This window comes from Nerophis ophidion, linkage group LG07 (assembly GCF_033978795.1).
Source record: "Nerophis ophidion isolate RoL-2023_Sa linkage group LG07, RoL_Noph_v1.0, whole genome shotgun sequence".
Taxonomy (NCBI): domain Eukaryota; kingdom Metazoa; phylum Chordata; class Actinopteri; order Syngnathiformes; family Syngnathidae; genus Nerophis; species Nerophis ophidion.
In genome coordinates, this window is record NC_084617.1 from 1932122 (window position 1) to 1951022 (window position 18901).

The 18901-nt window shown below is 38.1% G+C and overlaps 1 protein-coding gene across 2 annotated transcripts in view; it reads right to left on the minus strand.

Annotated features, from left to right (window-relative positions):
• The window catches only part of clcn7 (chloride channel 7), a 45455-nt gene that overhangs the window by 21646 nt on the left and 4908 nt on the right, over positions 1 to 18901 (minus strand). The window contains exons 3-13 of one of the 2 annotated variants that reach the window (XM_061905155.1): positions 16939 to 17004; positions 16735 to 16800; positions 12521 to 12653; positions 12305 to 12414; positions 12161 to 12241; positions 12027 to 12089; positions 10763 to 10846; positions 10548 to 10641; positions 8501 to 8565; positions 2999 to 3115; positions 2846 to 2900 (exon numbers count right to left, since the gene is read on the minus strand). In XM_061905155.1, coding sequence (XP_061761139.1) covers positions 2846 to 2900; positions 2999 to 3115; positions 8501 to 8565; positions 10548 to 10641; positions 10763 to 10846; positions 12027 to 12089; positions 12161 to 12241; positions 12305 to 12414; positions 12521 to 12653; positions 16735 to 16800; positions 16939 to 17004 — 934 coding nt within the window. The remainder of the gene's footprint in view (positions 1 to 2845; positions 2901 to 2998; positions 3116 to 8500; positions 8566 to 10547; positions 10642 to 10762; positions 10847 to 12026; positions 12090 to 12160; positions 12242 to 12304; positions 12415 to 12520; positions 12654 to 16734; positions 16801 to 16938; positions 17005 to 18901) is intronic. The other variant, XM_061905156.1, reaches the window with a different exon arrangement.

The window sequence follows — 18901 nt, forward strand, 5'->3', positions numbered from 1 at the left end:
AACCTAGAAAATCTTTAGAATCAAATTTAAATCTTATTTAAAAGTCTTTTGAATCACTTTTAAAATTTTTGTTCTGGAAAATCTAGAAGAAATAATGATTTGTCTTTGTTAGAAATATAGCTTGGTCCAATTTATTATATATTCTAACAAAATGCAAATTGGATTTTAACCTATTTAAAACATGTCATCAAAATTCTAAAATTAATCATAATCACAAAAACATTAAGAATGATAATCCATAAATTATTTTTTTTCCAAAAGATTTGAATTAGCTAGTTTTCCTCTTCTTTTCTTCGGATGAATTTTGAATTTTATAGAGTCGAAATTGAAGATAAACTATGTTTCAAAATTGAATTTTAATTTTTTTCCTGTTTTCTCCTATTTTAAACCGTTCAATTAAGTGTTTTTTTCATCATTTATTCTCTACAAAAAACCTTCCGTAAAAGGAAAAAAAATGTACGACGGAATGGCAGACAGAAATACCCATTTTTTTTATATATATACAGATTTATTTATTAAAGGTAAATTGAGCAAATTGGCTATTTCTGGCAATTTATTTAAGTGTGTATCAAACTGGTAGCCCTTCGCATTAATCAGTGCCTGAGAAGTAGCTCTTGGTTTCAAAAAGGTTGGTGACCCCTGAACTAAAGGATGCATAACGTAACCCCAGCCTCTACTGTAGCATCTATTCTATGCGCCTTATATATGAACAAAGTTTTAAAATAGGCCATTCTTTGAAGGTGCGCCTTATAATCCGGTGCGCCTTGTGCGGAAAATACGGTATATACAAGTTCATTAAGTTTGTACATAGTGTGTACAGGTAGTTCTAGCTCATAGTCATGTATGATTTAAAGGAAAGGGGTGGAAATAAGTGTAAAAATCTTCTCACACCTTTTGAAATATGTAAAAAAATAAATAAATAAAAATAAAGTAAGTCCTTTGCTCATTTTGTTTGTTTTTTTCGTTTTTTTATTCTCCATTGTTTCCATTTTGTTACAATGGCTGTTAAGGCTGTAGCACTGTATTGGATCAGGCTGGCTCTTGTTTTTGTGCATATTTGTAATAAAAATACATCAAATCAAATCAAAAAATCAAAACGAGTTATTTTCTTAACTATGTCAGGGGAAAATGGGTTGTTGATGAAAACTTCGACGAAAATTCTTAGTCAACGAAATTAACACTGGCCGACAGGACATCAAACTTGACTAAAGAGAGGAAGGAAAAGTGGAGGGATCATTACGGCTTTACCAGCAAAAAAAATGCTATACCTCCACGGTGAGCGGCGTGTTCAATTTCTGGCGAGTTCCGCCGGTGCCTCTGAGAGGATTGGGCTGTCCTGAGGCAGGCGGTGGCCCGCATAGCACGGTGTTTGACTGCAGTGCGTCCCGACAGGCTCGCTCGCCCCATGCAGAAACAGCGTCGATTGGTATGTGTTTGTTTGGCATTAAATGTGCTTACTCACACTATTAGTGAAAACATCTTGTGCACAGACAAATGTTTTTAGAGAGTTGGACGTGGGAAGCCAAAACACTGCCGGTGACCGGAAGCAGCGATCGCTTTCTTGTGGCAGATGATACTGTAAGTGGATAAAAATGATCTTTTACTCTCTAAAAACTATTTGCCTACACATAAGATTCTTTAACTAATGATGAAGGCAATGGATCCCTCCTGCCAACACACCTCCTGTTCGCGGGGGTCTCAGCAGGTACTTAACGCTAAACTCTCTCCTAAGGAGAGAGGAGGGGGGTTTAATGTCTGACGATTCGGCTGAGAGATTGAAGACAGCCCTAAAAAAAATAGGTAATAAAACAAATCATAAAATATTTTTACAGCATACACTATATCAGTGCTTTTCAACCTTTTTTGAGCCGAGGCACATTTTTTGCGTTGAAAAAATGCGGAGGCACACCACCAGCAGAAATCATTAAAAAATGAAACTCAGTTGACAGCAAAAAGTTGTTGTGGCAATTGTTGGATATGACTTTAAAGCATAAGCAAGCATGCATGACTATAGCTCTTGTCTCAAAGTAGGTGTACTGTCACCACCTGTCACATCACACCCTGACTTAATTGCACTTTTTTGCTGTTTTCCTGTGTGTAGTGTTTTACTTCCTATTTTGGAGGCTTTTTCTCTTTTTTTGGTATTTTCCTGTAGCAGTTTCATGTCTTCCTTTGAGCGATATTTCCCGGATCTACTTTGTTTTAGCAATCAAAAATATATCAGTTGTGTGTATCCTTTATGGGGACATTGTTGATTGTCATGTCATGTTCGTATGTACATTGTCTTTGCTCCACAGTAAGTCTTTGCTGTCGTCCAGCATTCTGTTTTTGTTTACTTTGTAGCCGGTTCAGTTTTGGTTTTGTTCTTCATAGCCTTCCCTAAGCTTCAATGCATTTTCTTAGGGGCACTCACCTTTTGTTTATTTTTGGTTTAAGCATTATACACCTTTTTACCTGCACACTGCCTCCCGCTGTTTCCGACATCTACAAAGCAATTACCTACCTGCTGCCACCTACTGATATGGAAGAGTATTACAGGGTTACTCTGCCGAGCTCTAGACAGCACCGACACTCAACAACAACACATCATTTGCAGACTATTATTACAGGTTTGCAAAAAATATTTTAACCCAAAGATGTGAAACTAGATAATCTCCTACGGCACACCAGAATGTATCTCGCGGCACAGTGGTTGAAAAACAGTGCACTCTATATTACAGCATAATGACGTGACGTCAGTTTGAGTTGCCTTTTTTACCAAATAAAAAAATCTAAATGGCCCCTTTGACTTTTTACCATGCCATATTTGAATGGATTATTGAAACTGCAGAAACAAATAGTTTACCTATTGCTCCCATGGCGATGAACAAAGGGATTTCATAGAGGTAATAGGCCACACTCTGGGGGGAAAAAAAAGGACAAAAATCATGTCGTTATTTATTTTCTTTCAATGTCAACACAAAAAGCCATCATGTGTTTTGGACATTTATGTCCTTACATCGTTCTCGAAGCGTCCAAAGTTGATGAGACCGGGGTTGGAAAGGTCACCAGGGTTTTTGTGATAGATACTCAGGAAGAAATTCAAGGTGAAAGTGGAGATCATGGAGGCAAAGAACTGCAGATGAAAAAGGGAGAAGTCCCAAAAGTAATCATATTTAATGAACAGCAGTGTAAGTGCATTAAAAACAAGAAAAGCCCATTTGAGAATTCAGAACTCCACCAGGCCCGACCAATCAGGTTGCAAATCCAGATCAATGTGAAAATGGAATCACTTGTTTCTCATCCTAAAAAACACTTCACTTATATTTAAAAAGGGAACTGCACTTTTTGGGGGGGGAATTCTGCCTATCGTTCACAATTATGATGGATGCATTGTAACTCGTCTTAGATCCACTATGGACTGGACTCTAACAGTATTATGTTAGATCCACTATGGACTGGACTCTAACAGTATTATGTTAGATCCACTATGGACTGGACTCTAACACTATTATGTTAGATCCACTATGGACTGGACTCTCACACTATTATGTTAGATCCACTATGGACTGGATTCTCACTATTATGTTAAATCCACTATGAACTGGACTCTCACACTATTATGTTGGATCCACTGTGGACTGGACTCTTGTATGGACTGGACTCTTACTATTATGTTAGATCCACTATGGACTGGACTCCCCACTATTATGCTAGATCAACTATGGACTGGACTCTCACTGTTATGCTAGATCCACTATGGACTGGACTCTCACTGTTATGTTAGATCACTATGGACTGGACTCTCACTATTATGTTGGATCCACTATGGACTGGACTCCCCACTATTATGCTAGATCCACTATGGACTGGACTCTCACTGTTATGCTAGATCCACTATGGACTGGACTCACACTATTATGTTAGATCCACTATGGACTGGACTCTCACACTATTATGTTAGATCCACTATGGACTGGACTCTCACACTATTATGTTAGATCCACTATGGACTGGACTCTCACTATTATGTTAGATCCACTATGGACTGGACTCACACACTATTATGTTAGATCCACTATGGACTGGACTCTCACTATTATGTTAGATCCACTATGGACTGGACTCTCACACTATTATGTTAGATCCACTATGGACTGGACTCTCACTATTATGTTAGATCCACTATGGACTGGACTCTCACACTATTATGTTAGATCCACTATGGACTGGACTCTCACTATTATGTTAGATCCACTATGGACTGGACTCACACACTATTATGTTAGATCCACTATGGACTGGACTCTCACACTATTATGTTAGATCCACTATGGACTGGACTCTCACTATTATGTTAGATCCACTATGGACTGGACTCACACACTATTATGTTAGATCCACTATGGACTGGACTATCACTCTATTATGTTAGATCCACTATGGACTGGACTCTCACACTATTATGTTGGATCCACTATGGACTGGACTCTCACTATTATGTTAGATCCACTATGGACTGGACTCTCACTATTATGTTAGATCCACTATGGACTGGACTCTCACACTATTATGTTAGATCCACTATGGACTGGACTCTCACACTATTATGTTAGATCCACTACGGACTGGACTCTCACACTATTATGTTAGATCCACTATGGACTGGACTCTCACTATTATGTTAGATCCACTATGGACTGGACTCTCACTATTATGTTAGATCCACTATGGACTGGACTCTCACTATTATGTTAGATCCACTATGGACTGGACTCACACTATTATGTTAGATCCACTATGGACTGGACTCTCACACTATTATGTTAGATCCACTACGGACTGGACTCTCACACTATTATGTTAGATCCACTATGGACTGGACTCTCACTATTATGTTAGATCCACTATGGACTGGACTCTCACTATTATGTTAGATCCACTATGGACTGGACTCTCACACTATTATGTTAGATCCACTATGGACTGGACTCTCACACTATTATGTTAGATCCACTATGGACTGGACTCACACTATTATGTTAGATCCACTATGGACTGGACTCTCACACTATTATGTTAGATCCACTATGGACTGGACTCTCACACTATTATGTTAGATCCACTATGGACTGGACTCTCACACTATTATGTTAGATCCACTATGGACTGGACTCTCACACTATTATGTTAGATCCACTATGGACTGGACTCTCACACTATTATGTTAGATCCACTATGGACTGGACTCTCACACTATTATGACCCATTACCTCCCTGCTCGGCACTCACCATCAAGGGTTGGAATTCTTAAAACAGAACCAATGGGAGGTCTTCTATTCCGCCCATAAAACCCAATAAATAAATATCCAAAAACTGCCAACAATACTCCATTTGCATTTCATGACTTGAACACTTAGCAAGTATTAGTGATATAGTTGTCATCCGCGCTAGCGCAGACAAACTAGTTATAGTGGCGCCATGATCTCAAGCTTTTGTGCCTGATATTGACATAATTGAGTGCTATGAAACACAAAATGACAAACTGAGATGTTAATGTACAAAAAGTCTATTGTATGTAATCAATGTAGTCAGTCTAGTGCTGTGTAAAGTGAGGTCTGGGAGCCATTTGCAGCACACAGCTTTTTTCTTTCTTTTTTTTTTAAATAGGCTGTGACATGATTTAAAAACAACTGCAAAGATATATAAAGAACAAGCAAAAGCAGGCTTTAACAAGACGGTAACACAAAATTGTCCTTAAATATACAGTACAAGGCAACACCTTCTGATTTAAATGCGTTTTCTTTATTTTCGCGACTATTTACATTGTAGATTGTCACTGAAGGCATCAAAACTACGACACCTGTGAAGTGAAAAGCATTTCAGGTGACTACCTCTTGAAGCTCATGGAGAGAATGCCAAGAGTGTGCAAAGCAGTAATCAGAGAAAAGGCTGGCTATTTTGAACAAAATAGAATATAAAACATGTTTTTTCACCTTTTTTTGTTAATTACAAACCTCAACATGTTCATTCATAGTTTTGATGTGACTACAATGTAAATAGTCATGAACATGAAAAAAACACTCAATGAGAAGGTGTGTCCAACTTTTTCACTTAATCTTCTTATAGTTACGATTCAGCATTTATGATCTTTGGTAAAAAACATACAGTATGTTTTGTATTATCGCATGTATTATTTTTTTTTTGTTCTCTAAAAATAGGCTTGTTTTTTTCCATTGTAAACAAAACTCTTTTTCTCCGTAAGTAGCCGCTACAAGGTATTTATTTCCGATTCGTATGAAATGAATACTGCCTTTCATTAAGTGAACAAAAGAGGAATCTCATAAGAAGGTTTAACCACTCACATAAACTAGATTACATTAGTGAGTGAGATCTTCCACAACAGACATCATTGAGTGGTAAGCTGATTCCTTGCTTGTGGAAGTTTATTGTGGATCATAAATCACGCCTCTCACCTGAATAGTAAAAGGATGAGGACGTATTCTGACAAGTTGGTACACTTTGACAGCCAATTTAGATCCCCAAGTGGCGAAAACGGCATGAAAAGATGCTTGGCTCCACCCCCTTCTTTTGGCGAGGATTATGTCTTTCTTCATCTAAACAGGACTATTACTATCAATCAGCATCTATGTTGTAGTCATTGTACAGTAAGTGATCATTATTATGTTCCTTGGCTCACATGAAATCTGCAGTGAGTAATAATGAGTGAACATTGGGATGCGTTTTTGAAATTAATGCAAACTACGTAAATAAACAAATATTATAAATGTGCTTTTTACTACACGACATATATACGTACGTCGTGTATATATTACATGTTGTTATGAATGTTACTACATGACATATATACTTACATCATGTATATATTACATGTTATTATGAATGTTACGAGATACTACATATATACTTACATCATGTATATATTACATGTTATTATGAATGTTACCAGATACTACATATATAATTGCATCATGTATATATTACATGTTATTATGAATGTTACTACATGACATATATACTTACATCATGTATATATTACATGTTATTATGAATGTTACTACATGACATATATACTTACATCATGTATATATTACATGTTATTATGAATGTTACGAGATACTACATATATACTTACATCATGTATATATTACATGTTATTATGAATGTTACTAGATACTACATATATAATTGCATCATGTATATATTACATGTTATTATGAATGTTACTACATGACATATACACTTACATCATGTATATATTACATGTTATTATGAATGTTACGAGATACTACATATATACTTATATCATGTATATATTACATGTTATTATGAATGTTACTAGATACTACATATATACTTACATCATGTATATATTACATGTTATTATGAATGTTACTAGATACTACATATATAATTGCATCATGTATATATTACATGTTATTATGAATGTTACTACATGACATATATACTTACATCATGTACATATTACATGTTATTATGAATGTTACGAGATACTACATATATACTTACATCATGTATATATTACATGTTATTATGAATGTTACTAGATACTACATATATAATTGCATCATGTATATATTACATGTTATTATGAATGTTACTACTTGACATATATACTTACATCATGTATATATTACATGTTATTATGAATGTTACGAGATACTACATATATACTTATATCATGTATATATTACATGTTATTATGAATGTTACTAGATACTACATATATACTTACATCATGTATATATTACAAGTTATTATGAATGTTACTACATGACATATATACTTACATCACGTATATATTACATGTTATTATGAATGTTACTACATTACATACATACTTACATCAGGTATACAAAACCTTAATGGAGGTGTTTGGATGTTAGAGCAACTCCCATAGGCTCTATTGTAAGCAGTCTTGATCACTTTCATTTACTATTAAGAATGCATAAAAAAATGTCTTCGTCTTAAATAAGAATTGTGAATGATAAGCAAAAAAAAAAAAGTGCAGTTCCCCTTTAAAGACAGCATAAGTCCATTGCAGATGGTTAATAATAAATAGGTAAGTGTTTTCATACCTACTATTGTTCTTTGAGTAATTCCACTTTGATCAAGTTGTTTCTAACATTCTACACAACAAAATAATATTAACAGTATTGGACGAATATTGGTATCGACTAAAACCCAAGACTCCAATATTGTTATCGTATCAGAAGTGAAAAAGTTGTATCAGTAAAAATGAATGTAATGTAAAGTTATGTAGGGTTGGAATTACTATGTGGTGGAGTGTGAATGTCTGTCAGTTTCTTCAACAAATTAAACTCTGTTATCTAAATTGTCATTTGCACGTGCACCAAAATATTATTGGTTCTTCCTCAGCACATGTGGCGTCTATCCAAAAGATTCCATCAAAGTGAGGGGGCCACTTTCTGCATAATCCTGCTAAAAAAAAAGACTGAAAAGAAAAGCTGTGACTTACGATCCTCCATGTCAACATCTGGTTCCAGAAAGAAGCTCCCTCTTCCAGAGAGAAAAGTACGCCACCTGTTCACCAAAGGACAAAAAAAAAACCTTTAATCCAATACTAATTCCGTTTTGTTACATATTATTTTGGGGTCTCCCTATGTCTAGCATTAAAAGACTACAGTTGGTACAAAATGCGGCTGCTAGTCTTTTGACAAAAACAAGAAAGTTTAATCAATCAATCATAATCAATGTTTATTTATACAGACCTAAATCACAAGGGTCTCAAAGGGCTGCACAAACCACGACAACATCCTCGGTAAAGCCCACATAAGGGCAAGGAAAAACTCACCCCAGTGGGACGTCGGTGACAGTGACAATGATGACTATGAGAAACCTTGGAGAGGACCGCATAAGTGGGTAACTCCCCCCCCTGGGGACCAAAAGCAATGGATGTCGAGCGGGTCTAACATTATATTGTGAAAGTCCAATCCATAGTTGATCTAACATAACGGTGAGAGTCCAGTCCAAAGTGGATCCAATATAGTAGCGAGTCCCGTCCAAAGTGGAGCCAGTAGGAAACCATCCCAAGCGGAGGCGGATCAGCAGCGCAGAGATGTCCCCAACAGATACACAGGCGAGCGGTCCATCCATGATCATATTAGGCCTATACTGTCTCACCTGCACTGGCTTCCTGTGCACTTAATATGTGACTTTAAGGTTTTACTACTTACATATAAAATACTACACGGCCTAGCTCCATCCTATCTTGCCGATTGTATTGTACCATATGTCCCGGCAAGAAATCTGCCTTCAAAGGACTCCGGCTTATTAGTGATTCCCAGAGCCCCAAAAAAAGTCTGCGGGCTATAGAGCGTTTACTACTGGGGCTCCAGTACTCTGGAATGCCCTCCCGGTAACAGTTTAAGATGCTACTTCAGTAGAAGCATTTAAGTCCCATCTAAAAACTCATTTATATACTCTAGCCTTGGGGCGGCATAGCTCGGTTGGTAGAGTGGCCGTGCCAGCAACTTGAGGGTTGCAGGTTCGATTCCCGCTTGTGCCATCCTAGTTACTGCCGTTGTGTCCTTGGGCAAGAGACTTTACCCACCTGCTCCCAGTGCCACCCACACTGGTTTAAATGTAACTTAGATATTGGGTGTCACTATGTAAAGCGCTTTGAGTCACTTGAGAAAAGCGCTATATAAATATAATTCAATTCACTTCACTAAATAGACCCCCTTTTTAGACCAGTTGATCTGCCGTTTCTTTTCTTTTTCTCCTCTGCCCCCCTGTCCCTTATGGAGCGGGTGGTGGGGGGGACACAGGTCCGGTGGCCATGGATGAAGTACTGGCTGTCCAGAGTCGGGACCCAGGATGGACTGCTCGCTCGTGAATCGGTTGGAGACATCTTTGCGCTGCTGATCCGCCTCCGCTTGGGATAGTTTCCTGCTGGCTCCAACATGGACGGAACTCTTGCTACTATATTGGATCCACTATGGACTGGACTCTCACCGTTATGTTGGATCCACTATGGACTGGACTTTAACAAGACCATGTTAGACCCGTTCGATATCCATTGCTTTCGGTCCTCTCCAAGGTTTCTCATAGTCACTGTCACCAACGTCCCACCGGGGTGAGTTTTTCCTTGCTTGTATGTGGGCTCGGTACGAGAATGTCGTTGTGGTTTGTGCAGCCCTTTGAGACACTTGTGATTTAGGGCTGAATAAATAAACATTGATTGATTGATTGGTTATTGTACTAGTGGGTCGAAGACAGTTTGACACACAAATCTTCATGTTTGTCACAGAAGGCAGAAGCAAACAGAGGTGAGTAACAAGTACTTGTCAGTGATGAGTGCACTGCATGTCAGTATACTAGCAGTGTGCACTTCAAACTGCTGCTTTAAAGACACTAAAGACAATACTGCTTCTTAATGGACGCATCGTTCTACCAATTTCCTTTAAACCTTCTCCCTGATTTGGCCTGCATCAACTGTGCTTGGAAAGAGTTCTAAATAAACGGCACTGAGATTTGAGGCTATTTATTGTCGAAGATTTTACCAACTGGTGCTCCAAAAGCAGCCGAGACTCCGGCAGCAGCCCCAGCGGAAACAAAGTCCCTTTTTTCTGTGTCTCTCCGGAAGTATTCAAAAATCTGCAAGGACACAAATGCCAGATATACAACAATCTTTTCAACAAAATCATGACTTGACAACTAAACACTGCCCACACACATGCACACACACACGCATGCACACACACACACACACACACACCTTAAAGTCTCTTTTCAAAGAGGTGCTTCGGCCTTGGGAGACTCCGGCAGCTACGACTGCCCCAGAGTGAATCATTGGACCTTCCTAAAGGATTGTGAGAAGACAATAAAACAGATATGTTGCAAAATTCCTGGAATATTCAAAGTTGGAAGCTTTCCACGGGAATTAACAGGAATATATGGGAATTAAAGAGAATTAATGGCAACAACGATTTGTGATGTATAACATTTCTTCATTATTGTTATTCTCTATACTTTTTATTATTGATGTACCTTGAAGGTGGAATAGTGCTATACAAGTATAGTCCATTTCCTATCTTATTTCATAACACATTACATGACGCCTCAACAGTGCTGTGAGTTAAAGAGATGGAAAATAAAAACATTTAAGCTCACTAATCTGTGGCAGGTCATTTCTCGCAGACATTTGCTAGAACAAGGTGTATATTTCACTTTTGGTTGATGATAAAATATAAAAAAACAATGGTGTCCAGTGAGGAAGATGTAGTTATTCTAGTTTAAACATTGAAAAAAAGTAAAATTTTTAGTCTATGACGGTCTAAGTTGAGGGTTTCACAGCCATGAACATATTGTAATATTTCATTTTGTCTTAAAACCAATTGGTCACTCATAATTAAGTCAACCAAATAATTTGAATTGCTCTATTAACCTCTTAAGGCCCAAGCTGTTTGTTTACATCCTTTTTTTTTCCTACTCTTAGCTATTTGGGCTTATTAGACCCTAATTAGAATGAAAACTAAGAATCATCTTTTGATATGATGTACTTAGTCCATAAGTACACAAATGTGTATATCATGTTTAGTGACATGCTAATTCTTATTTTTACACTTTCTTCCCCCAAATTCTATTGTATGTTATACTCTTCTGACACCACCAGATGGCAGTATAAGTGTCCACATAAGTGGCCATAAGACCCCAATTCAGCAGTGTACCCCATTTTGGAAATAAGAGCTAAAAGGTGCTGTCCACGCATGTGGCCACTAAGCCTTTAGAGGTAACCAAGCACAAATATGTTTGATCTCATTGCTTGATTAACCAAACACATTAACACAAGAATACTCCATTACTAAAACATTAGCTAGCTGCAGCCCTTGTTTAAAGTATAAGAACCACAGAAATATAATAATTAAAACATCATTCTCAATCGGAATATTACCAACATTCAAAGTGCTCATTAAACCAAAAAATGATGCCTATTTCTCCAACTGATATTTTTGAACGGTTTATATTCGCAGGTTTCCTACCTTTCCAACAGCAAGTCCACCCACTACAGAGCAGATGACACCACACACTTTGACCACCAGGGTCTGAAAAGGACAAACAACATATAAGGTGTGTTAACTGCTTTTTCAAGTTATCCAACAGACTGTGTATATACCTTCAGTCGAACCACCCGAGGAATCTTGACTCCATTCAGGTAACACTTTATTTGAGGAATACCACTTCCTGCTGCTATAGGCTGAATAGAGATGATGTGAATATGTCACACAGTACAACACATGTTGTCATATGTCAGTCATACCTCAAAAAAGGCAACAATGATGGCGCCCGCCATGACAATGATGGAGTTAAGGACAGCCCAAAGGATGAGAGAGATGGACAGGCCACCCACTTCTGTAAACCTTTCAATATCTGTGAGGTTCAACAGTCAAGAAACGCTGTGCCAGGCTAGAGAATTAGGTGCATTAATATAAAGTTAAAGTATCAAACAAGTGTTTTAGAGGACGAATCAGGATACTTTCTTTGACAACTTGGTATTTAATTCCTGCCAGCTGCTCCACCACAATGTCGATGAAACAGGCAATGAGGCCGGTCAAGAAGCCAATCAGGCCGCACACCACCCAGCGACTGATCTCCAAACATCGAAAACCCTTCAAGAAAAAGAGCAAAAGATACAGGAAAATGTATATTAAATGTTAAATGGGTTAGAATAGAATAGAATAGAATAGAAAGTACTTTATTGATCCCTGGGGGAAATTCAGCACCAGTTTGTTCACAATAAACACTTGTGTATTTTTTACATGTGAATAATATAAATACAGTCTATTATACAGCATTATTCACATGTGAATAATATAAATACAGTCTATTATACAGCATTATTCATATGTGAATAATATAAATATTGTCTATTATACAACATTATTCACATGTGAATAATATAAATACAGTCTATTATACAGCATTATTCATATGTGAATAATATAAATATTGTCTATTATACAACATTATTCACATGTGAATAATATAAATACTGTCTATTATACAGCATTATTCACATGTGAATAATATAAATATAGTCTATTTATACAGCATTATTCACATGTGAATAATATAAATACAGTCTATTATACAGCATTATTCATATGTGAATAATATAAATATTGTCTATTATACAGCATTATTCACATGTGAATAATATAAATACAGTCTATTATACAGCATTATTCATATGTGAATAATATAAATATTGTCTATTATACAGCATTATTCACATGTGAATAATATAAATACTGTCTATTATACAGCATTATTCACATGTGAATAATATAAATACAGTCTATTATACAGCATTATTCACATGTGAATAATATAAATACAGTCTATTATACAGCATTATTCATATGTGAATAATATAAATATTGTCTATTATACAGCATTATTCACATGTGAATAATATAAATACAGTCTATTATACAGCATTATTCACATGTGAATAATATAAATACTGTCTATTATACAGCATTATTCACATGTGAATAATATAAATACAGTCTATTATACAGCATTATTCACATGTGAATAATATAAATACAGTCTATTATACAGCATTATTCACATGTGAATAATATAAATACAGTCTATTACACAGATAAATACAGTCTATTATACAGCAGTATTCACATGTGAATAATATAAATACAGTCTATTATACAGCATTATTCACATTTTACACTTGTATAACGCTTTTCCACCTTCAGGGTACTCATAGCGCTTTGACACTATTTGCACATTCACCCATTCACACACCCATTCACACACTGATGACGGGAGCTGCCATGCAAGGCCCTAACCACTACCTATCAGGAGCAAGGGTGAAGTGTCTTGCTCAAGGACACAACGGACGTGACTGGGATGACAGAAGCTGCGGACAGAACCAGGAACACTCACGTTGCTGGCATGGCCACTCTACCACCCTAGCCATGCAGTCCCTAATTGATTAGACCACACACTCACTGTGACACGTCATTAGGTCCAACTGATCCAATACAAGTGTAGTACTTTGCTATTGAGGTTTCATTTGTTTACCCTGGTGTAGCTAATGATGGTGTAGCAACTGGACTGTTGGGTTTGTCTTAGAAGACGTTTGGCCTCTCATCCGTGTAGGCTTCATCACTTCATGCTCATAGACCTAGATTGGTCAGATCTAGACTAAGACTCCATCTGACCATCTACACTAAGACTCGATCCGACCAATCTAGACTAAGACTACATCTGACCAATCTAGATTTAGACTAGATCTGACCAATCTAGACTAAGACTAGAACTGACCCACTAAGACTAGATGTGACCAATCTAAGTCTATGAGCAGGAAGTGATGAAGTCTACTGAGATGAGGAGTGAAACATCAACTAAGAAAACCAAACAGTTCAGTTGCTGTCGATTTAATGCCCTGAGAAAACAAATATTCTATTGATGTTTTACTAGTTTTATTCCACGCCGACTTAAAAGTAGACACAAGCTGGCAGTAATAGCACATGCTCAGACCTATTTGTCAAATTACTGTTTTATAGAATTATAAATAATAATAGTAACGCTAGGGTAGCACCGTGGATCAGAAGGTCCTTGGTTCAATTCTGGGCTCGGGTTCATTTTTGTGTTGAGTTTGCATGTTCTCCCCGTGACAGCGTGGGTTCCCTCCGAGTACTCCAGCTTCCTCCCACCTCCAAAGACCTGCACCTGGAGATAGGCCCCTCCCAACTCCAAAGACATGCACCTGGGTATAGCCCCCCCTCACCTCCAAGGCCATGTACCTGGGGATAGGCCCCTCCCACCTCCAAAGACAAGCACCTGGGGATAGGCCCCTCCCAACTCCAAAGACATGCACCTGGGGATAGGCCCCTCCCAACTCCAAAGACATGCACCTGGGGATAGGCCCCTCCCACCTGCAAAAATAAACAATTCGGGATATGCCCCTCCCAACATCAAAGACATTCACCTGGGGATAGGCCCCCCCCACCTCCAAAGACATGCGCCTGGGGATAGGCCCCTCCCATTTCCAAAGACAAGCACCTGGGAATAGGCCTCTCCCACCTCCAAAGACATGCACCTGGGGATAGGCCCCTCCCACCTGCAAAAATAAACAATTCGGGATATGCCCCTCCCAACGTCAAAGACATTCACCTGGGGATAGGCCCCCCCCACCTCCAAAGACATGCGCCTGGGGATAGGCCCCTCCCAACTCCAAAGACATGCACCTGGGGATAGGCCCCTCCCACCTGCAAAAATAAACAATTCGGGATATGCCCCTCCCAACGTCAAAGACATTCACCTGGGGATAGGCCCCCCCCACCTCCAAAGACATGCGCCTGGGGATAGGCCCCTCCCACCTCCAAAGACATGCGCCTGGGGATAGGCCCCTCCCACCTCCATAGACATCCACCTGGGGATAGGCCCCTCCCACCTCCATAGACATGCACCTGGGGATAGGCCCCTCCCATGTCCAAAGACAACCACCTGGAGATAGGCCCCTCCCAACTCCAAAGACATGTAGCTGGGGATAGGCCCCTCCCACTTCCAAAGACATGCGCCTGGGGGTAGGCCCCTCCCACCTCCAAAGACAAGCACCTGGGGATAGGCCCCTCCCAACTCCAAAGATATGCACCTGGGGATAGGCCCCTCCCATCTCCAAAGACAAGCACCTGGGAATAGGCCCCTCCCACTTCCAAAGACATGCACCTGGGGATAGGCCCCTCCCACCTCCAAAGACATGCACCTGGGGATAGGCCCCTCCCACCTCCAAAGACATGCACCTGGGGATAGGCCCCTCCCACCTCCAAAGACATGCACCTGGGGATAGGCCCCTCCCACCTCCAAAGACATGCACATGGGGATAGGCCCCTCCCACCTCCAAAGACATGCACCTGGGGATAGGCCCCTCCCACCTCCAAAGACATGCACCTGGGGATAGGCCCCTCCCACCTCCAAAGACATGCACCTGGGGATAGGTTGATTGGCAACACTAAATGGTCCCTAGTGTGTGAATGTTGTCTATCTGTGTTGGCCCTGTGATGAGGTGACGACTTGTCCAGGGTGTACACAGCCTTCCGCCCAAATGCAGCTGGGATAGGCTCCAGCACCCCCACAACCCCGAGAGGGGTAAGCGGTAAAAATGGTTAATGGAAGGAATAGTAATGATTAATTATAATTACAAAAAGAAACACCAGCAAAGTGGGAATTTTGGGGACATTCTTTGTGTTTTTTACGCTTCAAAAGTGTCCTGTGTCTTAAACATTTATTTATGTTACAACACATTCACCCCTGCATGTTAAGAGCATTTGTGAACTGTTGAAAGTGATCTATTGTGGAATTTTTTTTTTGGTAAATGAAAGATTATTATCACTTGTTCAGAATATTTGAAATTAAGTGAAGGGCATTCGACAGAGTTGCATTCAATCAACTTTTAGAGTTTCTGAAATTGCTTTAACTTCAAAAAGGCACAGAATTGCAACAACAATTGGCTAACAAATACTTTCTCTGAATGTTGTCATTCATCCAGGTCATTTAATCTCAGGGCATTCAAGCAGTAGCAACTGGACTGAAGTTGCGGGCATTGGACAGAGTTGTGCAAAAAAAAACCGGGACTGGAGACATTTGAGTGAATTGGTGCAATTGCCAATTCCTGGAAGGACTGTAAAAGGAACCAACACGGGGTATTTCCAACTCACTCACCATGTAACTCATCCGCCTCTCTTCCTCTAAAAACAACTGGTTCTCAATGTTGTCGTAGTCCAGACTCTAAAAAACACAGAAAGCAATATAAATACATCTTTTACTACGCAGCTGACTGTGTTTCAAATGTCTAAAATATCATCAAACAAGAGAAGACGATCAATCTGCTACAGAGAGCAAAACTCCAAATGATTATTTTGTTACCTCGTATTTGAGTGACAGCAGCTTCTCATTGTGAGGGATTTCTTTGGGACGACCCCGCACAGAATCCTGCAAGGGAAGAGTAAACAAAACCTGAACACAAATCATCACAACGCTGACATCAGCACTCACACAAACGTGGACAGAAAATCTTTAATTCTACTTTTACGTTATGGCATCTTACCGCACTTTAATAAACTCACAGACTGACTCGCGCCAGCTAACATGAAAACAAGAGTCATTAACATCTTGCCCCGTTAAGAAACAGTATACCCAATCTAAATTGCACATTGAACCAAGTTCTCCTGCTTAGTACAGAGTCATCGTTCTATACTCAGAGGAATACGAAGAGATGAACAGAGTAGAACGCCCGACACAAATAATAAGTATTATTTATAATAATAGACACCTTAACATTTGACAAGTGAAGTGAATTATATTTATATAGCGCTTTTCTCTCGTGACTCAAAGCACTTTACATAGTGAAACCCAATATCTAAGTTACATTTAAAGCAGTGTGGGTGGCACTGGGAGCAGGTGGGTAAAGTGTCTTGCCCAAGGACACAACGGCAGTGACTAGGATGGCGGAAGCGGGAATCGAACCTGCAACCCTCAAGTTGCTGGCACGGCCGCTCTACCAACCGAGCTGTGCCGCCCCAACAAAACAATTATTCACCTATGTAATAATGCCACCTTAACACTTGACAACAAAACAATTATACACGTATTTAATAATACCACCTTAACATTTGATAACAAAACAATTATACACGTATTTAATAATACCACCTTAACATTTGAAAACAAAACAATTATAAACTTATTTAATAATACCACCTTAACATTTGATAACAAAACAATTATACACGTATTTAATAATACCACCTTAACATTTGAAAACCAAACAATTATAAACTTATTTAATAATACCACCTTAACATTTGAAAACAAAACAATTATAAACCTATTTAATAATACTACCTTAACATTTGAAAACCAAACAATTATAAACTTATTTAATAATACCACCTTAACATTTGATAACAAAACAATTATACACGTATTTAATAATACCACCTTAACATTTGAAAACAAAACAATTATAAACTTATTTAATAATACCACCTTAACATTTGATAACAAAACAATTATAGACGTATTTAATGATACCACCTTAACATTTGAAAACAAAACAATTATAAACTTATTTAATAATACCACCTTAACATTTGAAAACCAAACAATTATAAACTTATTTAATACCACCTTAACATTTGATAACAAAACAATTATAAACGTATTTAATAATACCACCTTAACATTTGAAAACAAAACAATTATAAACTTATTTAACAATACCACCTTAACATTTGATAACAAACAATTATACACCTATTTAATAATACCACCTTAACATTTGAAAACCAAACAATTATACACTTATTTAATAATACCACGTTAGCATTTGCCAACAAAACAATTATTCACCTATTTAATAATACCACCCTAATATTTGACGACCAACCAAGTAAACACTTATTTAATAATTTAAAAACCAAACAATTACACACCTGTTTAATAATACCACCTTCAAATTTTTGACAACAAAACAATTATACACCTACTTAATAATACCACTTTCCCATTTAACAACAAAACAATTATTCACTTACCGGTAGTTAATAATACCACCTTAACATTAGACAACAAACCAATAATACACTATTTAATAATACCACTTTAACATTTGACAACCAAACAATTACACAAAGCAACTCTTAAAACATCTGGGCAATATTTTTATCCAATTCTCTTGTTTGAGTTCCATATTAAGAGTGTTAAACACTAAAACAGTTTTCTTTCATCTCTGTAATATCGTTGAAATCTGTCCCATTTTGTACACCACTGACACTGACAACATTATTCATGCCTTCGTTACATCTCGTCTTGATTACTGAAACATATT